We start from the raw sequence: 26311 nt of genomic DNA on the forward strand, positions 1-26311 counted from the left end.
CTTAAAAGTCCCAGGGATAAATGTTCTTTCAGCTAGCTAGGTTTCCAATTATATGTATTTTCCTTCCAGCAAGTCATAACCTTAGCTTTTAAAAGAGATTGTAATGTTTTGTGTTATTCTTACTGCTACATTTTTATGTAATACCAATATTTTGTATAACATTACAGTACATTATTCAGGAGGTAAAAATTAGACTCGTAAATTTACTCACTAATTACCTTAATTCCTTCAGCTTTTTGATATGGCAGTTAACTTGGCAGCTAAAACAGAAATGCTTTCTATAAATTATTACTAAATGCACTAATGAGACGCTGACTTGCATTTAATTGAAAAACCATGAATAATACATTGTGTTGCTCTTTTATTGTGAAGCTGCACCAACAGAACCAGCTTAAGATGGGGATCGTTTTGAATTTGTGCACCTCAAATGTTTGGAGACCTTGCGTTGGCTGGATGGTGCATTAAAATACTGAAGACGCTGAGATGTAAATTAAAAGAAAGGAAGTACCTTGCAGATTTTTATGCATGGGAGTTATAGATTATTCAACCAAAGTAAATAGTCTAGAAAAACAAAAACAGCTTTCACTAAATAAATCATTAAAGTAAATGCACATCTGCCATTGGCACACTTTCAATTTCATTACAGTTCTTGTGCAAGTATTTGTCAAGTTAAAGACATTCAAATGGAAAGAATGTAAAACCCAGAATAAATTTAAACATTTTTTCTTATACAGTGAGGGGAAAAAAGTATTTGATCCCCTGCTGATTTTGTATGTTTGCCCACTGACAAAGAAATGATCAGTCTATAATTTTAATGGTAGGTGTATTTTAACAGTGAGAGACAGAATAACAACAACAAAAATCCAGAAAAACGCATTTCAAAAAAGTTATAACTTGATTTGCATGTTAATGAGTGAAATAAGTATTTGATCCCCTATCAATCAGCAAGATTTCTGGCTCCCAGGTGTCTTTTATACAGGTAACGAGCTGAGATTAGGAGCACTCTCTTAAAGGGACTGCTCCTAATCTCAGCTCGTTACCTGTATAAAAGACACCTGTCCACAGAAGCAATCAATCAATCAGATTCCAAACTCTCCACCATGGCCAAGACCAAAGAGCTGTCCAAGGTTGTCAGGGACAAGATTGTAGACCTACACAAGGCTGGAATGGGCTACAAGACCATCGCCAAGCAGCTTGGTGAGAAGGTGACAACAGTTGGTGCGAGTGGCCTAGCCAGTCTCCAGACCTTAATCCCATAGAAAATCTGTGGAGGGAGCTGAAGGTTCGAGTTGCCAAACGTCAGCCTCGAAACCTTAATGACTTGGAGAGGATCTGCAAAGAGGAGTGGGACAAAATCCCTCCTGAGATGTGTGCAAACCTGGTGGCCAACTACAAGAAACGTCTGACCTCTGTGATTGCCAACAAGGGTTTTGCCACCAAGTACTAAGTTGAAGGGGTCAAATACGTATTTCCTTCATTAACATGCAAATCAATTTATAACTTTTCTGAAATGCGTTTTTCTGGATTTTTTTGTTGTTATTCTGTCTCTCACTGTTAAAATACACCTACCATTAAAATTATAGACTGATCATTTCTTTGTCAGTGGGCAAACGTACAAAATCAGCAGGGGATCAAATACTTTTTTCCCCTCACTATGTATTGCACAGATTGTATTCACAGTTTTCATTATTTCACAAATGAATGGATGTGAATATATTCCAGTAATGGGATCTGAAATCAATCTGCTCCATTGCTCATAGAATGACTAACTACATGAATGATCCCAAGGTCTATATGAATGACTGTGTTCCTACATCATTCAGTACGTTTTACCCACATATTCACACAGCTAAAAAGGTAGATCGGGATGCATTGGTGTAGCTACTTACTCAAGCCCCTCATTCCTTGAAATATGTGTCCGATTATGATATGCCCTCACAGTTAAACCCTCTTCAGTAATGCCGTACACATGGGGGTCATGTGTTTGCAATTCCTGTTAAATTTACTGTACAAAACCATATGCTACACATTCCCCTCACATGGCTTAGAATTGCATTAATAACCAAGACAGAGGTGCCCTCATGTTTACATGTGTTCTCGTGTTTTGTTTTCTGGGCATAATTAATGCTTTCCAAATCACTGCCCTTCTTGGGCAACCACCACTGTATAGCTGTTGAGTAAATATAAATTAGTTAAAGTGATTGAACACACACAGACAAGAGCTGTGTTTGTGAGGAATTCTTATGACCAGTTGACAGGTGAATCTGTTTCTGTTATCTGTTTCCAGACCCTTAGTTGGCGGGGGGGTGTGCTGCAAATCATATTGCATGTAATATTTATTCCTGTTATACCACGTGATATTTCATAGACCTACAGATGAAGACCGTGACATTGATGAGCAAAAAGTTTCAGCTTGGAGCCATTAGGAAAGAACAGTGTTAGAATTAAGTGCTTCTTTAGTATATCTCCTATTCATTGTTTGTTGCTATATAAATTAACAAGCGTATCATGATGTGTTGTTCAGCTTTCCGTTTGGCCATCAAGTATATTTTTTATTATTGATAGAAAATAAAGAAGCAGCAGAAAGGTAGTCCTGTCCATCTTGGTTCAAACAAAGGACAGCTTAAATTCAGAACAATCCTTTAGGCAAAGTTCTGCATAGTAACCCTTTCTCTGTTTTTGTTTTTGTTATTATTATTTTTTTATAATCTTTGTTCTCACACAGTTGCAGTAAATATAAAAACCAAGACTGGTACCTTGGGTGTCTTGTTTGGTGGCTGTATTTTCAGGATTTCCGGCGTTCTGTATTATATCGCTCTGAAAGTGTGTTTTAAATTTTTTGCTGTAAAAACTAATAATATCCATTGTATTCAGTGTATATAGCTTTGTAAGCAGCTGTTAATGTTTCTTGAATGTTGCTTTGTTAGACAATTTTTTAAATTTCACATTTTTCAAACCTTGCACAGTCCCATAATATGACCCATTCAGGAAGTAGTATTGTATATTTATTTATTTTCTTCCCCGTTTCCCACATTTGGAATGTCGTGTTCTGAAAGCCTCGGAACCACAGAAAGTGTTAAGTTTCCTCTCTGTTAATCTTGTAAAAAACAAGGGGTTCTCATGCTGTTAAAATGCAAAGGTTTCAACACAACAGCCTTGAGCAACATGTCAGTACAAACTGATAGAATCATACCTGACGGGAAAGCCTTGGTTTTACAAGGGCGCCAGTTGGTACGGTATAAATTCGGATTTCAGTTGGATTTCTCATTTGAAATGTAGATGTTTTCCATGCCCTTCTGTCTTTGCTTCCAAAAATGCTTTTAATTAATTCTGTTTGTTGTTGAAGAAATGTGCATATCTGCCAAAAACTATTGTGCAAATTATTTGAATCTTAATTTCTAAACCAGTGTATGAATATTATAAGATACTGTACTTCTTGCTTCATTTTGTTTACAGACTTTAAATCAAAAACAAACCCACACACAAATCTGGCATCTAAAAGTGTATTTTGTTAGTTTTATTTACATTTTGCTTTTTAATATATTTTTCCTAATGTACTGGTGTAACTCAAATCATATTTCACATTTCAGAACAAAGTATTAAACCAGTTCTAAGCTGATACCTACTTGGTACTAGTTAGGCCAATGACATTTTATTTGAGAGTATTGATATATATGAAAAATACAATCTGCTGAGATGCATTTTGGCTTTGTTAATTGTCGCAAATCTTGGGCTGATCTCTCTGATCCTCGTACGAAACCAGAGGGAAAGTGCACCACAGGAGTCTAAGAGTGGCTTATAGGATAGAATCTATAAGCATAAGTGGGCACTATATCAGACTTCACTTATATCATAAAATATCATTGCGAGACCTCTGTGATTATTTTTTAAACTAATTTTGTAGAAATACAGAGTATTTCTTTAGAGTTACACGGTAAGGGAAGCCAGCAAAGGTATGAATAAAATGCAAAATAGTGCTAAAGACTTCACCCTTCATTCACATAGTTTTAAATATACATTGAAATCTGTTAAAATATTTAAATGACATTTCTTTATACTTACTCGTTCTGAGTTATATGTATACATATATTTATTCATGAAGGGGACTGACTAGCAGGTACAGCAGGACAACAAGAATGAGGGCAACATTGCAAGGTAGTGGCACAGAACCTGCACAATGGAGGGTAGGCCGGTATTGGGCTTTTACTTCTGTGTGGTTTGAGTGATTGACTCGTGTCTGTTTTTTTACCCATGTGTTTGAACGCAGAACCTGGCCGAGGCAGAGTACGCTGTGGCTCTGTTCATGTACATGCGCTTGCTGGGCTACCCGGCCGAGAAAATCAGCATCCTGACCACCTACAATGGGCAGAAGCACCTCATCCGCGATGTGATCAACCAGAGGTGTGGGAGCAGCACTTTCATCGGACACCCGAGCAAAGTAAGGTCCTTGCTAAGTTTTGGGTTTGTTACGTGTGTGAGTAGAGGAGATGTGTTCCTTTTTAAGTATTTGGAGCTCAAAGAAAGAGCATTTACAAATGGAACTCTTCTTTGTATGTGATTCTTGCACGCATGCCCGTGACTAGTGCAATAAACACATGTCCGTGTCCAACCAGTGTGATGATGGAAAGCCTCATACAGCTAAGGCTGAAAAGCCGAACAAGTTTTTCTGTATATGCTTGTAGCTTCCATGCGTAATCAGATTGTAGCGATCACACGCTACTCTCGGAGGAAGTGGCAAATATTTACGCTACCATTCCCACAATAATGTGTAACATTATATAATCCTGAGTGTGTGTGTATTAGGGCTGGGCAGAAAGCAATCAAACCTTTTTCTCAACTGCAGTTCATTTCACAAGTATTTTATTTTAATTTATTTATCAACCCCCACACCCATTCATTGATTTTAAGTGCATCATCTCTGTTAAACTGTAAGTAACATATTTGTACCAGTTTGGGGGGTTCACTCGACACAACAGGTTGTCTGTCCTGTGAAATTAGCCATGTGCCCTCAAAAGTATAATCCAGCAAATCAAGTGATGCCTTTATGGATCTTCAGTAGGCTTTCTGAAGGATGGGATCATCTTTTAGATGTGGTGTTGACCTCTTCTAGGTGACAGCTTGTTTGATTCTGCAGAGAAGGCTACTTGCAAACTGCTGAGCTTGAAAAAGGTCATCCTCAAATGCAATGGGTATACATCATTTGACAGTGTGTCAAAACGACTAAAGCAAAAAGAAATGTCACAAAGTCCAGAGCAAGCCCTGCTTTAAAATAACAGGTACCTATGTTAAAAATCAAAAGAATGTATGAAAATAGATTTAACATTATTAAAAAAATTCTTAAAACTATTTTACATATGTGTGTGTATATGTGTGTGTATGTGTATGTATATGTATATATATATATATATATACACATACATACATACATACATACAGTGAGGGGAAAAAAGTATTTGATCCCCTGCTGATTTTGTACGTTTGCCCACTGACAAAGAAATGATCAGTCTATAATTTTAATGGTAGGTGTATTTTAACAGTGAGAGACAGAATAACAACAAAAAAATCCAGAAAAACGCATTTCAGAAAAGTTATAAATTGATTTGCATGTTAATGAGGGAAATAAGTATTTGACCCCTTCGACTTAGTACTTGGTGGCAAAACCCTTGTTGGCAATCACAGAGGTCAGACGTTTCTTGTAGTTGGCCACCAGGTTTGCACACATCTCAGGAGGGATTTTGTCCCACTCCTCTTTGCAGATCCTCTCCAAGTCATTAAGGTTTCGAGGCTGACGTTTGGCAACTCGAACCTTCAGCTCCCTCCACAGATTTTCTATGGGATTAAGGTCTGGAGACTGGCTAGGCCACTCCAGGACCTTAATGTGCTTCTTCTTGAGCCACTCCTTTGTTGCCTTGGCTGTGTGTTTTGGGTCATTGTCATGCTGGAATACCCATCCACGACCAATTTTCAATGCCCTGGCTGAGGGAAGGAGGTTCTCACCCAAGATTTGACGGTACATGGCGGTGCAGTTGTCCTGTCCCCTTAGCAGAAAAACACCCCCAAAGCATAATGTTTTCACCTCCATGTTTACCAATTGTTTTCTTGGTGACTATGGTCCCAGCTGCCTTGAGATCATTAACAAGATCCTCCCGTGTAGTTCTGGGCTGATTCCTCACCGTTCTCATGATCATTGAAACTCCACGAGGTGAGATCTTGCATGGAGCCCCAGACCGAGGGAGACTGACAGTTATTTTGTGTTTCTTCCATTTGCGAATAATCGCACCAACTGTTGTCACCTTCTCACCAAGCTGCTTGGCGATGGTCTTGTAGCCCATTCCAGCCTTGTGTAGGTCTACAATCTTGTCCCTGACATCCTTGGACAGCTCTTTGGTCTTGGCCATGGTGGAGAGTTTGAGAGAGTACTTTAAGAGAGTGCTCCTAATCTCAGCTCGTTACCTGTATAAAAGACAGCTGGGAGCCAGAAATCTTGCTGACTGATAGGGGATCAAATACTTATTTCCCTCATTAACATGCAAATCAATTTATAACTTTTTTGAAATGTGTTTTTCTGGATATTTTTGTTGTTGTTCTGTCTCACTGTTACATTTTTTTTGTCAGTGGGCAAACGTACAAAATCAGCAGGGGATCAAATACTTTTTTCCCTCATTGTATATATAAAAAATAGCTGGCGTTACAATAGTTTTAATAAATCTTAAATGCGGGGTGCCTTATCCCAGGGATTTTATATAGAACAATTATCCGGTTAAGGAAGGACAGCAGCTCCCATCTAAAAACAGTCCATATTCACCGATGTCTCAAAAATTATTTATTAGAGAATAAGTGAACATTCAATTAAATTTAAAGACGGATCGCAAATTATTTATTTGGCTTTGCCAAACCAACATTTATTCAAGTATCTGCAAAAACAAAACAACAGCAGACAGTAAATATCTCTGCATATGTGCATTTCTCCCGCTTATCCATTTTTATGTTACTAAACATTTTAATTAAATACCTATACTGTGTTTCAGCTGTAAACTCCTTAAAATGAATAATAAATACTTTATTCTCCAGCTGCTTCACCTGCAGTTTATGCGATAGGCTATATTTAATATAGCTGACAATCTGGGCTTTGTAATAACATTAGTCATTGTGTAAGAGTTATAATCATGTTGATTCCTGAAACGTGATTTTCTACACATCTTATATTCATATATTATTGTCTTTTTTTTTTTTTTTTTTTTTTAGCAGATTTGCACCTGCTATAGCTCTAGTCTATTTATCCTCTGATCAGCTTGCCTTTGGAATTCAATCTTGGATCACTTTGAAAACCCAGGTCTCTGGATCAATGTCTTGATCTGTTTGATGTGAATTATTTTCTACTATAGGGCACTGTAGTGTTGAAAAGGTTGTTTTCTGTATTTCTGTATTGAGCCATTTCAAAGTGCTTCACATTGCTAGGGTAGTTTCAGTCGAAAATTTGTGTAATTGTTACACCTTATTAGTGAGCAAACATTTGAAGAGCTTTGTGGCAAAATGTGATAAAAGCCAATTCCACACATAATTCAAGTTATTGCTATGGATATACTTCTAGAAGGCACCTTTTTCACATCGTAAACACGGTTTAATCTAAAACGAGTTATATGTGTTGTATATCCATTTTAACCAATCAGCATCGCACTCGTTTTCAAAATAGCACTGATCTCTGAAACGGTGAACATTCACACGATCACAATCATTCAGACATGTTGATGAAATATCAGACAATATCACAAATTACAATAACCTGAATAAAAGAGTGGAGGAACTCCGATCAGGCTCTGTGGCATGTATGAAAATGCTGAGCAGGCCCAGTTGACCTTGATTTTGGATCAAGATGGCAAAAGGAAATTATCTAAGTGACTTTGAAAGAGGGGTCATTATTGGGGCACGAATGGCAGGAGTTCAGTCACACTAAGACTGCTCAACTGGCTAGTGTTCTCCACAAGTGGGCGAGTGCAAGTGTAGCGACGCCGAGAGAACGGTACAGGCCTGACTGCTTGACCCTACAGTGAGGGGGTCCGGAGCCTCTGTTATGCTGTGGGGGGCATTTTCCTGGCATGGTTTGGGTCCACTTGTCCCCTTAGAGGGAAGGGTCGCTGCAAATCATTACAAAGATATTCTGAGTGATCACCTTTATCCTGTGGTGAAACATTTCTATCCTGATGGGAGTGGTCTCTTCCAGGATGACAATGCCACATCCACAGGGCATGAGGGCTCACTGAAGGGTTTGATGAGTATGAACATTGTGTGAATCATATGCTATGGCCTTCGCAGTCACCAGATCTCAACCCAATTGAACACCTATGGGTGATTTTGGACCGACGTGTTAGACAGCTCTCCTTAAAACACCAAATGAAGGAATATCTTTTGGCAGAATGATGCGCCATCCCTCCAGTAGAGTCCAGAGACTCGTAGAATCTGTGCCAAGAGCATTGAAGCTGTTCTGGCAGCTTGTGGTGCCCAATCTTTACTGAGACACTTTTTTCCTATAATTTGTCACCCGTATGTATGTGTGTGTGTGTGTGTGTGTGTATATATATATATACGAGTTAGTGTTTGCTTGGAGATCATGTGACAATGCTTTGATAAAAGTAAGTAACTTGTACTCAGAGTACTTTTTAAATGAGCTACTTTTTACTTTTACTTGAGTAGTTTTTATACCAGTACTTTTATTTCTACTTGAGTAGGGTTTTCAGAACTCTTTACACCTCTGCATATCAGTGTCTTATGCTTCCTTAAATGGAGCCGGTAAGGTCAGTCCATTGTATTCTTTTACAAAACAAAGGAGAACTAGAGGCCATAACTCAGTAAAGCATTTGTCAGAAAGCAGTTGCACCCCTCCACCCCCACCGTCCGTGTAATTTCCTCAAAGCATGATGTAATTGTCAAGAGGGACCCATACAGGGTTTCTGGGAATATGCAAAACTCACATTTGCACATCTCACCTTGTATTAAAAAAAAAAAAAGCTTTGTTTTTCTATAATTGTGAAATTTGCATATATTTTCATTTTAATTAATGACTGCCGTGGCACTGTAAGTTTTTGTATGCAGATACTTTTGCATGTTTTGGGGGGGGGATTTTGTGAATAGAACTATTCTGTGCATTTTACATGAGAGAAAATGAAAATATCCGATTTAAATGTGGGAAATATGGACTAGCAAGCAAATTAAAGCAGTAGATTTAGTAAAACATGAAGAAATGAACACACACACAAGTACGTAAAGGCTTCTGATGGGGGTACCTCCTGTGGTGTAAAGACTGGGATGAACAGGATCTTTGGCGCACGTTGAAAAATGGGACAATTAAGAATTCTCAGTCGTGCACTACCTCAGGCATATGCAGATTATAAATTAAGCACAGACACAGTTGTTGCACATGCTGAGATCCTCCTATAAATATTTAAAGTTGGAGGCCATCTGCTGCAATACAACTTCTCAGCTGAGCAACGCAGTGAAGTTGTCTGTCTTTACCAGGATAAAAGCAAAGAAAAAAACTTTGAGTCCATGTGTGATGCTACAGTTAAATTTAGTTAGGTCTGTTGTGTGTTGAGCATTGTCTATGAAGAAAATAAGTTGATAAAGCAGTAAATTAGTATAAATTTAAAGTGTGTTGTTTTTCATCTTAATGTAAAATCTTAATTAAAGCATTGTGAACTCTGTAAACTAAGTAAAAAATTTTAGCCATTTTACAACACAACAAATTACAATTTATGTTAATTGTGCATTCTTCAAACAAGCATTTCCAAAAACCAGGTGATCGTGTGCAAGTGCCCTGGCTCAAAAAGTTTAAATGGGATTTGATTTGCAAATGCATGGGTTATAAAGTGGAATAGCTGGCCAATAATTATATTTTTTACATTCTCAATTTGGTTAATACTGTATTACAAATGTATGTCCACATTAGAAAGAGAAAATGACTTTATACTGCCAATTCTTTCTTTACAACTTCCACAGTATAATTTTTTTAGTGTATATATAACTCAATGTAAGCGACAATATAAGAATCATAACGGGTGGGGAATAAACTAGAAATCGTCTACAAATACATGATCTGAATTCAGAAAATCTTGTTCAGGAACCGCCAGTGTGTTGCATTGCCCCGTGGAAGCAGTGATGTTCGTACTGAATAGAATATTATAGAGATGACAAAGTAAACCTGGGTATTAGAGCTCTTCAGTTCCTGTTCTCTCAGCATATTGTCAAATGAATATTAATGAGCTGTTCCACTAATATTGGGACCTTGTGTGTTCCTGGTAGATGTCCCTTAGTCTATGACCACAGTGGCTGTGAAAGGTACACCGAATAACACAGCTGGGAAATGATTAATGGTCAGCCTCATTCTAGGCAGTACAATTATTTATCGAAAAATGCAAAATAAAGTGAAATACATTGAAGCTGTCCATTTTACTTTCATTCCTTTGTTTGGACAGTATTGGACACAATTGCTGCACCATAAGATGATTCCCTAAAGGCATTTTTCCTAAAGCTGTCAGTAAACCAAAGACTAAATTAATCTGAGAGCCATGTATCTTTATGGAGTTTCCTTGCGGACATAAACCGGGTGATTCGAGGGCCCTTTCTGTGGAAATGTGTGAGGGGAGTGCTGTGCTATTCTTACTGACGGAGAGATGCCCTGTGTCTGTGCAGGAGGGCATATTGCTTCTCGTGGTGCCGCACCTGTTCTGTACATCAACAGGGGATTGCAGTTGCAGATATCTCTCTATTCTATTTATTTATACTCTCAGCAATCTGCTCGCTACTGCTGGGACTCGACATCAATGAATATCACTGATATTCATACATGATATTCACTGAAGATGGATAGCAAGTGTTTATTGCAGCATTTTGTATTCATTTTTGTCCAGTTTTAAGAAGCTTACTTATCAAAGACCCTTATGTTATCAACCCATGCTTTGCAGTTTGTTCCACCCTTCTAAACTCTTTGTGTAAAGAACTGATACCATCTTATAAAACAAAGAAATCAACGCCATTGGGTTGGTGAGTGGGTTAAAGTTTGTAAAGAATGACTACTCAAAGGTTTAATTTTAAATCGCTATTAGTCAGATTAGTTCCACTAACAAGAGTCTGCAGATGAGCTGTTGAGACTGGATTTGCAAACTAGAAAGCCTGTCAGATTATGTGATTTTCTTGTGAAAAGTGCAGTGCTTTTATTTTGTTTGAGGTTTTATAAATGATTCTTAACTGGTGAGGAAGCTCAAGAGAGATGCCTGCGTTGTGGAATAGATGACGGAAAGCAGGTAAATATCCAGCAAGATCCCTCTGCTTTAATGGGGGTTAGCAAATGTGGTTTGCGGTGATAAGTAATTACAAACAAAGTGGCTGGCCAAGGAGTTGGAGAATACAGTCTTCAACATTTTAACTAAAGCCCCTTTGCTAAGACTAGCAATGCACTTTGGGTTTCAGCAGTGCTCAATTATTTATGTCTTCTTGTAGGTGACAACAGTTGACAGATTCCAGGGTCAGCAGAACGATTACATCATCCTGTCTCTGGTCCGAACTAAAGCTGTGGGACATCTTAGGTAAGCATGTTTTTTTCCCCCCTTTTTTATATATATATATATATATATATGACATGGAAAAGAAAAGCTGTAGATCGAAGCAAGAGGAAACATCTTGGGAGACCTTCATCCAGCAGAGGATCGATATGGGCTGATGGTGATGAGTATGATATATAGAGCTATTATATTTTATTTGTTTTGCCTTATGGCCAACTATGTATCCATATGTCCTTATATAAATATCCTTAAAAGGATATATTATATATATATAATATATCCTTTTAGTATATATTCCTAATGACTGCTTTACCATCATACATATTGCTAATCTGTTGAGTGCAGTAAGTATATTCATTGTGCATTAAGAATTCTCTGTGCAATACAACCGTGTATTTGTGCTATGCTTTTATATGCTTTATTTCTGACATTGAAGCTTTTGTGTGTAGCATTTGTTTAACTACTGTCCAATGTAAGTCTGGATCTGTGGAAATTATGGAATTCGGAGCTGCCTCAAAAATGACCAGATACTACTTATGTTAACAAAGTAATACGAGAAATTACGTACTGAAGACATACATTGTAGGATGCTAATCTGTCAGCAATAGCAGTTACTCCCCATGAAAAGGCTCTTCTGTGTGTAAAAACTACTCCCTTGTTCGCATTACTATCTCAGCATTGGGGCATTTTATCTGCTTTTCAAATCTAGAGGGAATGCTGCCACTGTCTTGCTTGTGCGCGTACACACACACACACACACACACACACACGTTACATCACATTATGCTCCTTTTCATCACTCCATCTCGGTGCAGTTGCCACCGTTGTGGCAGCCAGGGATGGCATGCATGACTGGGCAATGTGATGACCGGTGCTGTGGCGGGCACATGGGGAAGGGAACTACAATTCTCCTCCGCTCCTATCTGTAGAGGAAGGCCCTGTCTGCCAGCCGCTGGGCATTAATCTCAACCAGCGTCTGTGGTGGCACGTGCTCGGGCCGGGCTCTCTGGGCTGTTTGGGATCACCTGCCATTTGGTGGCCTATGCACATCTGGTTGCTTTTTTGGATGCAGATATCAGTTGACTACTTTCTTTCAGGAACGCTCTATTTTTGAAACATCTTTTGAATGGAAATTATATCTCAGGGCTGAAACTGTTAATCTGTTCTGAGAAACAAAAGTGTATCCATTGGGTAACTTGGGCCACTGCACAGTGCAAAAGAAAGACAAATGCACAAGACTGCACACACATGTACGGCAAGGAGCAGGGAAACCAAGACCTTTTCTAAATGGCTCACACGCTTGCGTCTCGCTCCAGTAAGCAATTGCACTCATTCAATTGTGGAGTACAACCTCCTGGTGAAGATGTAGGTTTAACATGTTAATTAGGATGCCACTTAATTGGGCCAGGGGCAACAGTGTGGTTTCCTTGGGAGGTTCTTTCCGCAGAATTTGAGTGCAGGATTTAAACCGAATTTAGAAAAGGAGAGAGGGGGGGAAAGAAAGAGCATTGTCATTTTAGATAATTCAATATGACTGACTCACTGGAAGGTAGTGAATGTGGGCTCAGTGGGCATGTTGTTACATAAAAACGTGTTCATGTGGCAAAGGCCATGACAGTACAAGGAGTTACCTTTTATTTTGCAGGAAGGCAAGCAGTTATTAGATAGATAGAGATGTATATAAAAACAACCCGAAGATTGTGATTGTTGTAATGCTGCTTGTTTGAAGTGGCTTGGCTGCTAACAAAGCTAACGATGCATGATTCCTAAGCATTATGCATGGTAGTCCATGGCGTTGTATTAATCAACAGCTCTGCATATTGTGTCCAGTTGTCATCCTTTCACGCCCCTGAACAATGCTTTGCAAATGGGCTAAATCAGTTTTCTTTATATGCTCAGTTAAAGCTCTACACCTGAGCAAGTTTGCACTGGTGTTCTGCATTTTTTGTTTACTCCCACGATTTAGCGACAGGGTGGTTAGGAAGATGTGAACTGAGGACTGATTTTTGTGTGAAAGAAATTTCCATCTCATTGTTTCTAGATCTGTTTGATTGTATTTATTTGGAAAAGATTAACATGTTTGTGTATGCAAGGGCCTTTGAACACTAATGTAATTGAACATATTGGAGACATGAAATTGATGTACATTTTGGTTTTGGTTTTCTACTTTAAATATTGCCCATTTGTGAACCTAGATATATTCTGCCATTTTGTTATTGAGATGAGCAAGTCATGAATAAGATTGCATGTCTTTGATGCCAATGGAAAATTCCTTTTCAAACTAAATTTAAAGAGGCTTAAGAGTTAACTGGTGATATTTTGGTACTTATGTATATATATGTGTGTGTGTGTGTGTGTATATATATATATATATATATATATATATATATATATATATATATATATATATATATATACACATTTTACTTTAGTGCCTTAAGCACTGGTGCCACCATTATACATTTTATAAAGACATCTGTGCTTTAAACTACCCAGTTCCAATTTCCATAGTTAACAGGAAGCACTTTTTCAGAATATAAAAAGTGAACTCCTGTCACCACCGCACTGTGTAGTAGATGAAGACCTTGCCTGTCGAAGGGGTAGCTTCATTAATATGCGTCTTTTCTGTGTCTTTACCAGAAAACTGTCACCCTGGTCTGCATGCCAGCAAATGCAGGACCTGACTTCAGCAATATTTGCACTTTGTGCTTGTCTAGTAAAAAGAAAAACTAAAAAAAAAAACGAATCAAGGAAACCATTATTGATTTAATATATTGGATCAGAAACCGGTGTTTATTTATATCATGCCATAATTACATCTATTCTTTAAATCAGTTTAGAAATTTGAGGACTGATGCAATTTAAAAAAAAATACACTAAATGCTAAAACTAATAATTGAGAAATTTCTAAGATGTCTCAGGGAGAAATATCTCTTTGAAGAAGGGGGGGTTACAGTTCAGGTTAAAATTAGAATCCAATTCAGTTCCGGCTCCTTTTTTCTTATCAGTATGTTTCAATGAAACGGATTGCCTCTATTAATAATATGGCTGCCATCCGGGACAGAAAGTTTAGCCTGTAGAAATCCTTTATTAAAGAGAAGAGTTATTAATGAAAGACATCAAGTATTCCTGACACTGGAAAAAGTCAGAACTAATCTTTTAATTCCAAAAGCTGAAGAGCAAAGTAAACAACTTTCATTCGGTCTCTCACACCCTCTCTCTCTTTCCTCCTCTTGCTCTGATTTGTAGAGATGTGCGGCGATTAGTAGTGGCTATGTCCAGGGCCAGGCTTGGTTTGTACATCTTTGCTCGAGTCTCCTTGTTCCAGAACTGCTTTGAGCTGACACCTGCCTTCACCCAGCTGGCTGCGCGGCCCCTGCAGTTACACATCGTGCCCAACGAGTACCACCCCACCAGCAGACTGGTAAGACCTATGTAAAGGAATCGATGTCAATAGACATATTATAGCCTGTGGGGACTTAGTCCAGTTTGAGAGGTGCTCTCACTGAGGAATCGCCAAGCACCAGGTTTACCAACTGAACAACAGTGTTGTCAGCATGTACTACCAGAGATCAGGTGTCAAGCATTGCCATAAATATATATTAATATAAAAACAAACTACATAGATTTAATCAGGTTTCCCCTTTTTTTTGGCAGGTGTTTTAATCATAACCATTGAAATTTCTAAATTTGTATAGGAATTAGTCTCTATAAAATATAAAAACACTATCCTAAATGTAAAAGTCTGAGTACATCCAATTCCTGTAAATCCGGCATATGTAATATATTTATTTACATTTCCTGCATCGTTTCCCCTCTGCATTTCTTCACACATCAGATTTCCAGCATTTCTTTTCACTGGCTGTTTCACAAATGAAGTGAACTGAGAGCCTCGAATCCTCCCGTCTGGTCTGCAGGATAGTGTCTGCTTCAGAGTATGCAAGCACACCTCCAGAAGTAGTGACTCCATTACTTCGAAATGCTCCATGTCAGTGTGAGCCCTTTGGACCGTAATCATTTCAGGCAATTACTTCCCTGTTTTTGAAGTATTAACTCAGCTGACTGAACACATTGCCCGTTATCTTTCTTGATAAACCTCTAGCAATTCGGGGAGATGGGAGCAATGGCTGCATTGCCTAGAAGTCCACAATGAAAGGGAAACCATATCACCGAAGCAGATCTTAAAGATTTTGGGTAGTTTTCCGTTATTAAATGTGAATAACCTTTTTCTTTGCTTGGCAGAATGGGAGTCCACCAGTCCACCCTGTGCACTGTATCAAGAACATGCCGGAGATGGCCAATTATGTGTATAATATGTACATGCACATGATCCAGACCACCCGTCAATACCAACAGGTAACGCTAAATAAAACATTATCAAAACCCCTTTCAGTTTAATTTAATAATTTACATCCTTCAAAAAATCAAACAAAAAAAATCTTGATCTTTAAACTTTAATGCTTTTCTGGAAGTAGGTCAGATGTAAAATCAGTGTTTTAGTTCTGCATGTTAGAACTTAACACGGCGTGAACTTAACATTTTAGATTAAGAGTAAATTACTCAACTAATTAAGACAGCTTTTCTGCTGTTGGTCTGTAGGTCTGCAGCGAAGGGGAGGGGGATTGCATGTTGCCTCGTGCACAACTGAAATGTCAAAAGAGCACGACCTTCTCTTGGCACAGCTCGCTCTGTGGCATCGGCAGCAATCGGCCGAGTTCCTGAATGCCCTCCCGAGAGAGAGAGCTTACAGTTTTCAAGCACTTATTAAAAACGGCACAAGAATGCCTCATTTGCTTTACACTGCTTTGAATGTATTGAGAGAGACTGATTTAAGACTTAATCAGGGACAGCAGAAAGGACCATTTGTCAAACACAGGAGAGCTAAATGTTTTCTTCCCCCCCCTTGCAGTACCAACAGCAGCTCATGCCCCCTCCACGTCAAATAGTGCCAGAGAAGCCAGCGGTGAACCCCTCCGAGCCAGAGGAAGTGCAGGCCGAGGCCGAGACCAAGGCCGAGCAGGAGCCCAGTGCAGCAGGAGACGCTCAGGAGAAGGTGGCTGAAAAGCAAGAGGAGGAACATCACAAGATGCCAGAGCATCCTGGCAGAGACAGCGACAGTGAGGACAGCGGAGCAGAAGAAGGCCCCTAGAGCTGAGTGCTCCTCATAGATTGTCCTTCCCATTATCGACACTTTCTGACCCCTCGGCAGATCAGACCTGCTGCTGTTTGAGCAGGTTGGCTGCACCACAGCCTTCTGCAGCTCGTGTTGTAAGAACAATATAATTTCTGTCATGAAGGGAGGGGGTTATTTTTATAAGAACTGTAAATTTGACAGCCATTTGAAAGTGGTGTTAATGCATAATCCCGCCTCTTTTGTTTTTGTATTCACTTGCTGTTTTTCAGTAAAAGGTGTAAGGTTCACCCCCAGCATTTTGCTTCCTTCATATTTTCTTCTGATGTACATCATGTCTAGTGTTCATTTAAGGGTGGCGAGATGGGGCAGTGCCTTTGTTTTGACTCTAGTATTTTATGGCCTGTGTAGTAAGATGATGTTAAAGGCTTCAACAGGGCCATTCATGGACAAGAGCACTTTGCTCCTGTTGCGTGTGACTACCTCATCTCGCATTGCAGCTGATCCAGCTACCTCAGACTATAAACGGACACTTTTGCTTTTGTTATTCAATACGCGGCCATCTGCCTGTGGAGACTATGGACATTTGCATCCATTAAGGTGTGACCCACTTTTGTCATGCACACCCTTTCCACAAACTAAATCCGTCTATAAATATGCCTTCTATGACAGACAGATGTATACCCGGTTTTGATCTGCCAATCTGGTAGATCAGTTCAGAGGCTTGAACTTTCAGTAAGCCATAAAAGGTCTGCCCACACAGACGCACTAATATGTTAGACCGATTGCTAATTTGTTCTTCAGAAACCGCAGAATAGTTGGTATTAACTTGTGTATTATGTGTGCTGTGAACAGTATTTGGTTATCAATAAACCCAGTTTCCCTTCAGCACTAGGTAAATATGGACTATCGTGGCAGATATAATAAAGGCTTTTGGGTTATATGAGGAAAAACAGTGGCCTCCTGTCAAATGGTCAGATGGGAGTTGAGAGATTACTCGTCTTACACCGCAGCCGGCCGTTACATCACAGCCCCAAGCTAGCCTATAACCTATCCATAATGCAATTCAGGGGTCAGTGCTGTAGCTGTAGTAATGGTTTCTTTAATGTAAAATGCTAGCCGTTAAAGATTAATAAGATTCTCTCTTTCCAGTTAAAGTCTGTCCCAAAGCTTATGTTGAGGAAATGTGGGAATTGAATTTTCACATGTGGTCTTTTACACTGCTAGGATTGAAAATTGTAGATCAACAAATTCGATCAAAATGGTAAATGATTCTGAGAAATAAATAGCACTCATGAAAACGACTAGGTGTTGGAGGTCATTATCAGATGTTGGTAATGGTCTTTAGCACCAGAAACGTAAATCAGAGCAAACTAGTGTCACCAGCAATCGTGGGGAATGAGCTTTTAATAAGACGCGCTCTAATGGTTACCCTGAGCGTTCTTGTCAAGTAACTGTTTGCTTGCTAACTCGCGTGAAACTTTAACTTTAGGGTAATCGCATGTAAAGTCCCTCAAAGCAAATGCACTAATAGCGCGACTGATACAGTATACTTCGTCACACTAGTAGAGCAAAGATAAACTACTTACATTTACCAAGGTAATGATTAATATATATTTTTTTCCTGTTCCAGTTCCTGGTATTGAAAAGTGCTGGTGTCAGTATTTTGTTGTCATTACCCAGAAGGGAAATGCTTTGCAGCCCTCAATTAGTGGATAAGAAAAATGGATACGCTTTTTAACTTGTAAGATTTAAATTGAATACTTTCAGGAATAGTCTAGTGGAAAAAACGATCAGCCATGCTGAAAAACAGCCGGGGAGGGGGGTGTTTCCAGCTTTGAAATTTTCAATTGAACATCAGATCAGAGAAACAGGAGCCCTCTCCACCCCCCTGACTGTTACATTTTAACATCATTTTAGATCAAATAAAGACTTCTCACTCGGTTTCATTAAAAGCTCGCTCTGCAGGAGCAGGACTGTGAATCCAGCAGCGTAATTGAGAGAGGATTCAGTAAGGCGGCTCAGAAAGGTGTAAGCCACGGCACCCCAATGGAAGAGCACAGGCGTGGTGTTAACACACGTTCATGCGAAGATGATGGCTGCTGCCATGTCAATTCAAGTTGAAAAAGTCAAAGGTTTCTGGAAACATTAATCCCCCAGCGTTTAGTCTTCAGACATCAAATTGTTTTACATCACTGTTTGTAACTGCTCCAGGCATCTGCTCGGGTACAGAGGCCCGCCCTTTTCCCATTCGCATGCCCGCAGATACTGTTAATCTCAATCTGGAGGGAGAAACCTGCTTTTTTGGTTATGCTGGCAAATGTGTTAAAGTCATATTTTTTAAGCAGTGTATAAAATATTTCAGAGCTGGGTGAGATGTCAGGAAGTACACTGTGTCTGTCCTCAAATAGAATTTAATTTGGTCTCGGAAAATTTGGTAAAACTCTAGGTGGATTTTAGTAGCATTGTTATTTTTTTTTACAGAATTTCTGATTATTTCAAAGTGAGTATAAAGATTGATAATTTTGTTATTTTAATTAAGTTTCCATGAGCTGGTAATGTCTTTGCAGCTGGGCTTTCATACCTGAGGAAAGTGAAGCACGGATGCCGGGTGATAAAGTTGCCAAGAAGCCGTTTTTTATATTTGTCCCACTGAGCTAAACTCGGCAGTGTTTGAATGGTTTATTTCTTTACTTAAACCTGGGCAAACAGGCTTTCTCTGGACCAGGGTGTGAGGCACTGATTATACTTGTGTTTCAAGTTCTCACTGATAAGTAATACTTGTGTCATAGACCCCTTTTGAAACATACCTAAAGATTGAGCAATACCAAGCGTGAGCCATTAAACGACAAACATTAACCACAAAAGCGTTCAGACTTTCCATCAGCCTGCAGAGCCGAACACTGATTACATGTTTATATACACCTTCACAGATCGTTACTAAAATATATTTTTCTCTAACACTTTTAATTTTGCCTTAATTTGAATGCAACTTATTTAAATAAGCAAATGTTCAAAGGAATGTAGCTACCCCTTATTTGCAGTGAAAAGATACATTTTGTAATAAAAGACATCTGCATAGTTATTAATTGCTCAATTAGTTAATCACATGTCCACCTGTATATATTTTTACAAACCCACACCTTCCTCTGTGGTGATTAAGAATTATTTATTGTATTAATAATACTATTTTAATGGCAGTTTATTATGATCCTAATGCAAAAGTTCTTTATAGACTATTCATGTAATGTTTTTTTTCTGAAACAACAATAAGAAACAAATTATCAATCTCAAATCAACAACTATTTGTTCTTTCCATGCACGCTAATCACACAGAAGTCTGTAAAGCATTCAAATCCATTAATGTGGTTTTAAAATACGACACACACTCTGCCTTGCATTGTTTCCCATATTACCTTATAGCAGTATATAAGCAATTACAACAAGGAAGTCACATTCATAGTTTCCAGACAAACTCGCTTAGCAACCCAGAGCAGGAAATATTTAGCTCGACGGTGACCCAGCAGCCAGTCCAGCCTAAAGAAACTGCTTCGAAGTTGAAGTCGGCTACGAGGTGAGTACTTTTCATGTAATGCTATGCTTTGAAATGTTATAATGTATTTAGTTTAACTTTCTACTACTTAAATGCACATTACTGAGATAGTTTAGACCAAAACAAATAACAATGTAGATGTTATAAAGTCCTGGCAGAATTACGCAACTGTAGATCCAGATCTCTGCTGCGGTTACGTTAGTATGTAGTGTTGGAAGTCAACAATTAACACTAGTTAGCAAAGGTTTTAAAGTGAAAAATAAAAGTTTTGCCTCACCATTGTGTGTGTGTGGAAAAGGCAGTTCAGAAGAAGGGAATGTGTCTGTGGTTTTAGTGGGAGTTGCTAGAGGCATAGTGCAGCGGAGACCGAACGCAGCTAATTCTGCTGTGCCACAAAGTTCAACATTACTTTAACTACAGAGAATAAAAACTGAATATTATCTGATCCACAGCCACTCCATTCACACAGAGAGCGGTTATCATGACAGAGTTTCTCTCTATTTATTCCATGTAAAATTATAAGGAGCAAAACAGGATTCACACAGGGATAGTAGTAAGTGATCTGAACACGAGAGAAACTGATAAAATCACCCCCACAGTGTTTTAACAGCTGTATGAAACTACTGCTTCATCGCTCCTATTTCTCTGTTGGCAAAGCCTCCATTCTTGTAAGACTCATCCTCCAAGAACTGAGGCTGCTGTGGGATTTTAGTGCATTTCTCCTCTTGCTCTTAAATGTATTTCTCTAAACCTCTAGCCTGATTTGATATTCATGGTAGGATCTTAGAATTGAAAAATGTTTTATCATCACCTAAGAAAAATGATTTATTTATTTTTTAAATGTACTTTTATCTCAGCCTCTACTGCATGTCTGTAAGGCGTGCCTTGTTTGCAGATGCCCTTCCCTTCTTGCCATGACAATGCAGTTGGCATAACTGGTTCATTGGATCATATTTCAGATGTAGATAAATAAGTCCATCACTATTAACTAATGCGTTTTAGTTATCAGCTTTGTGTAGTATTGTAAATTGCCAGGAATGCTTTTTTATGTATGTCTGGATCACAGCAGTTTTAATTATTGTATCCACTCTATTGTTTCTGTAACCTAAAATAGTCCATGTTGTAGAGAAGGCTATTGAATCAGACAAGGCAACACACAACATAGATGTTGAATAAATGGGTGTGGCTGAGCAGACCTCTGAATAAAGATTTATAAATGTATTGAACAGGCCTGTTTCATCCCAGTAAAGCATTCAGTCTGTTTTTAAATTACACAATAAAGTCTGTTCTTAATTAATTCTGCTTTCCACAGGCTCAAACATGGCTGATTGTGGGTGTATCTTGTGGTCCATATTCTGGCTCCTTATATTGATTTTCCTCGCCTGGCCTATCAGCATTTTCCTCGGGGGCTTGTATGGATTTGTTTCTCCGTTAACGACCTGTGTTGGACTGGATCAGTTCACTGACCTCTTCCTCCAAGGAGTGAACCTGGCCCGGACCTGTGCCCAGAACGTGAAGTCGGGGAAGTCTCTGTGCTAAAGGACCTTCAAGCCACTGCCAGCGAGAGCCACAACCACTTCCATCAAGAATGTCTTTTCACCAAACTTACGATTACACGGAAGAGACTCTGAGCTGACGAGACACACACTTCAACATGCTTCCTGTCCTTTTTTATACCAGGTGCGAGCGCAGTCGTGCTCCTTGGAACCAAGTTATTTCCACCACCCATTATTAATCTTTTTTTATATATACATGGCTGACATTAAATGTTAAAAACAGTAACACACAGGTGTATGTGTGATAGTTTACTTTGCATGATGTTTAATCTTGTGTTAACCTGTATAATAGAGCGTGGGTGGTGATCACCACAGATGCACCATTGTGACTAAAATTAAATAAACAGTTTTTCTCTGATAAGAAATATTTGAGTATTTATATTCCAAAAGAGACACTCTTTATATGTATACGGGTCAGCTGAGTTGTGGACTGTTAGAATCATAACAATTGGTACTACATAAGCAGCTAAAATAAACAGGCTTATAATCAAATCTTTCACTGTAAAGAATAGCCCAAAATATAGCTGAAGCCAACGAAGAAAAGGTGCGATCCCCTTCAGTCTTTTTCATGGATTAGTCATGTCTTTGCCTGTTAAGTCAAAAACCATTTCACTTCTTCAACTGTAATACATAAAATGTACATGACTAATTAGCAATTTCTGCAACTGACCAGATACTGTATGTTGTCCTGAAACAAGCTGTGCTGTGCGTCAGGCATGAGTGTTTAGCAGCTATCGAGAGTGCTGTAGCAGACACGATTTGTGGGTGTGTATCTTTCCCTCACTGGGCCACATGCCACATTTCCACAGTGCATTTATCTTCATTCTTTATATAGTTATAAACTCAAAGTTTGTGACTATATTACATCAATGTTAAACTAGTCTGTAATACAAATTAAAGTTTCCAGGTAGGTAATGTTTTCTAAAGTTTTTGTTCTGGAAACATTGAGAGCTACGATGTGGGCAGGAGACCAGCATAACATTTCAGCAATGGGCGGAAAGGAAATCCCAGATGCTGTAAAACTTTTTGCAGCTTCTCCATCTACGTGGCTCCATCTACGTCTCCCACCACCCTGAAACATTACTGGAATCTGCTCTGAGACCACACTGCCATAATCATGTGACAGGATACTGCAAGCCATACGCTTGAGCAATCGTATGAACTATAAGGAAGATTTCATAAAATGAGTGGACGGATTAGTAAGGGTTAGGCATAGTGTATTTAAGGTAGCATGGTAAATAATGTTAAAATAGAAAATGTATTCCAAAGCTAAATACAATAAGAAATAAAATCGTCTATGGACGATACATGGAAGAATATTAATTCTGTTGGCAGATATATTTCTACTCTGCTGGATTTTTATGATAGATGGGATGTTACCACTAGGCTTGAAATAAATAGCAGTACAATCTATTTAAATTAATATTGGTATATATTCTGGCTGCCACTATACGAATAAAAAGACACGATACCCAAAATTTCTGGTTTAAATACCGTGAAACCCCACTGCTTTTTTTACAAGGCTATGCTTGAGCAAATTCAGTTCAGTTTAAATTAAGTTCACAGATATTTAATTTCAAAGCACTGTATAACATTTTCTGATTTTGGTTATTTAAGGATGCACGGAATTATGTTAATTATGTCATACTGTTATTTGGGAATTGTGATCCTCAGAATTCATTTGATATCTGGCTTTAGCCCAGATGATCAAGTGCAATATTTATATGCGTGCCATATGAGACCTAGTTAAATTGCTTTTTTGTGGAACCAACTGAGCTCCCAGGGTAGCGGCAGCAAAACTGAATGCCAAAACCCCTGCTATTGTGAATCCCTGACAACAATTCAAATCATCTTGGGTTAATCCAGCAAGGCAAACTAATATTTGATGGCTCCTGTATGAACAAGTGGATTGATAACAGAACTTGATAGGCTCTTAACCTTGGTGTAATAAAACAGGCAACTTAATTAAACATAATTATAAACTGAGATGAAGACAGACGTTCTGCATTGATGTTGGTTGTTTTTTTGGAAATCTATCCTAAAGAAGGGGTTCAGACTCATCCTTACTGCAGTGTAAACGCAAACACATTGGGTCAGCTCCCACAGTAGAAGTACAATAGATTTCATAGTCACTTGCCCAAATGAGAAACCAGAACTGACAACAGTAACAAACCACTGTCTCTGGCCATAAATACCCAATATGTCAAGTGAGCCCCACTGACGTGACACTGTATAAATAATGATTTGCATCTGATTTTGGTTGTGTGTTATAAATAGGAGCGAAGATGCCGGGGTTTAAACTAGCATAACTGAAACCTGGGGGGTCAAGTTGGATCCTGAATTGAAATCTGACTAACGTATTATAGTGGTCTATAAAACAACCTATTTTCATTTTAGGAACATAGCCAGACTGCGAGGTATGCTTGATGACAAGGCAGTGTCAACTCTCTTTCATGCTTTTGTTATATCTAGTATTGACTGCTGGAGGTCTTGGCAGACCAGCAAACCCCAAGCTGCAACCGACTCTAAATTCTGCAGCACACGGAGTATCCTGGACAGACTAGATCACTCTTGTTCTTAAGCAGCTGCTGTGACTCTCAATTTCTTTTTGTATTGATTTAAAGTTATTTTGCTGACATACAATGCACAACATGGCTTAGCTGACTGAGATGCTAACACCATAAATCTTTCTGCTCTGAGCACTCATGGAGTCTGGCATCTCCTTAAAATAAAAAGGGAAAAGTATGTGGTAGGTCTTTTAGCTAACCATCTGCTAAACATCTTTCAAAATATAAAAGGTAAACATTACATTGCTGTTTATTTGTGTGTTTTCATTCTGAATTTGAATCTGTTAAACCTCATATTTGTTTTCAGCAAGGCTATGTAGGGAAAGGCCCACTACTCCTCTTTCAAAAGAAGAACGTAAATGGAAAATTATTTATTTCATTTTTTTTTTTTTTTTTTTTTTACAGCTGACTGGTATAAAAGACAAAAGCATGACTTGAATTGGCAAGTCGGTAAATAAGGGAAATTATGACACACATCAGAATTATAAACTTTCCTGTCAAGAGTTATATTTTTATTATTTTTGTTTTACACAGCTGCTAAAGAGAGTCCACAAAGGTCACTTAATTGTTATAGTTCATGCAGAAAAGCTCTTGCAATAATCTTGTTATATCTTGTGGATGAAGTTGAATTGAGCCACATCCTCTTTTTAACTGGAAATATAATGAAACCCAGAATAATTAAGTTCCTGTTTCCTGCAGAGATCATCTATTAGATAGGGTATACTATTATGAAGAAATATGAAAATGGTACAAAAAAAAAAACTAAAAAAACTTTTCATTTTAAATCAGTGTGTACTATAATAGTTTCATGATTCATAAGGTTATGATGACACCACAAGTGTCAGGCTGGTTTCCTGTAGCAGTTGAATTCCCTCTCCTTTTGTGTTTGTCTTTGATAAGCTCCTAAATTAAATTAAAACAAACTACTTGAATGGAAAAACAGGTGATAGTCCTAAATCAAATGATTCTCTCTTAGTGTGGCAGCCCTAAGTCCAGTAACCTATAGTTAACTTCTCACACTTGCAAATCCACTGTTCTTTTGGAATTACCAAAAATATCTAGACTACAGGCAACTGTCCAATTTCTTAGAAAGGGATCAAACTGCTGTAAATGTGTTTTACTATACCTATCCATCATCAAAATCAACTAGTAATGCTATAACCATGTAACTGGAAAGGTGCCCTACAAAGATCATTACTGATCGGCTGACTGAGTGAAACGCAACCATGAAAATAAAAATAAACATATAGTTGGAAATAAGACTAATAAACAACACTTTGTTTGAAGCAGATTGGAAAGGCATGTTTAAACTGTCAGAAGCAGCTGTCATAAGCAGCTGCCCCACGCAAATGGTATTTCCATTTGGCACAGATTAGCACATCTCGTCTGAACTGCTTTTGTCTGGAGGAGCCGAGCAAGTGGCCTGGACTCGGCTAACTGGCTCTACAGATAACAGGGATCCCGAGGTACAGAGATGACCCCTGCAGGGGGGAAGTCATACTACTCACTCCTATAATTCATTCCCATACATGCCAAACTTTTGAACTTCCAGTAGGCTATCGTTTATCAATTCTGCCACACATTTATTTTAATTTGTTGCTTCATTTTCCTCTTTATCATTTTTGGTCTTCTCATAAGTACTTAACATGGCCTTACAAAGAAAATAATGAAAATAAGCATTATATATATATATATATATATATATATATATATATATATATATATATATATATATATAAAAAGCATATAGGCCTATACATCACAATATATCGATCCACTGTTGGTTGAAGGTCTCCAAGATATTTCCACTTGCATACATATATATATACATACATACATACATACACACATTATAGTTAGCTGTCCTGTATTATAAGGGTAGCACATTGCTCTGGTGATGTATGGTACATGTTAGCCTGCTACCCAATCAACATGTCCCCGTTAAAAAG

General features: G+C 38.4%; 1 protein-coding gene and 2 long non-coding RNA genes across 3 annotated transcripts in view; 2 read left to right on the top strand and 1 right to left on the bottom strand.

The window, feature by feature from the left end:
- Positions 1-16982, top strand: part of aqr (aquarius intron-binding spliceosomal factor) — a 42275-nt gene extending 25293 nt beyond the window's left edge. The window contains exons 32-36 of the mRNA XM_066694283.1: positions 4268-4438; positions 11494-11579; positions 14805-14979; positions 15798-15911; positions 16465-16982. Coding sequence (XP_066550380.1) covers positions 4268-4438; positions 11494-11579; positions 14805-14979; positions 15798-15911; positions 16465-16704 — 786 coding nt within the window. The 3' untranslated portion in view covers positions 16705-16982. The remainder of the gene's footprint in view (positions 1-4267; positions 4439-11493; positions 11580-14804; positions 14980-15797; positions 15912-16464) is intronic.
- LOC136716876 (uncharacterized) overlaps positions 16518-26311 on the bottom strand; it is a 93893-nt gene continuing 84099 nt past the window's right edge. Inside the window, exon 3 of the long non-coding RNA XR_010805156.1 lies at positions 16518-16612. This is a non-coding gene — a long non-coding RNA (uncharacterized LOC136716876). The remainder of the gene's footprint in view (positions 16613-26311) is intronic.
- Positions 18318-22160, top strand: LOC136716875 (uncharacterized). Its single transcript, XR_010805155.1, has 2 exons — positions 18318-20260; positions 21552-22160. It is a non-coding gene; the product is annotated as an uncharacterized LOC136716875 (long non-coding RNA).

Source organism: Amia ocellicauda, chromosome 21 (assembly GCF_036373705.1).
Source record: "Amia ocellicauda isolate fAmiCal2 chromosome 21, fAmiCal2.hap1, whole genome shotgun sequence".
NCBI classification, from domain to species: Eukaryota; Metazoa; Chordata; class Actinopteri; order Amiiformes; family Amiidae; genus Amia; species Amia ocellicauda.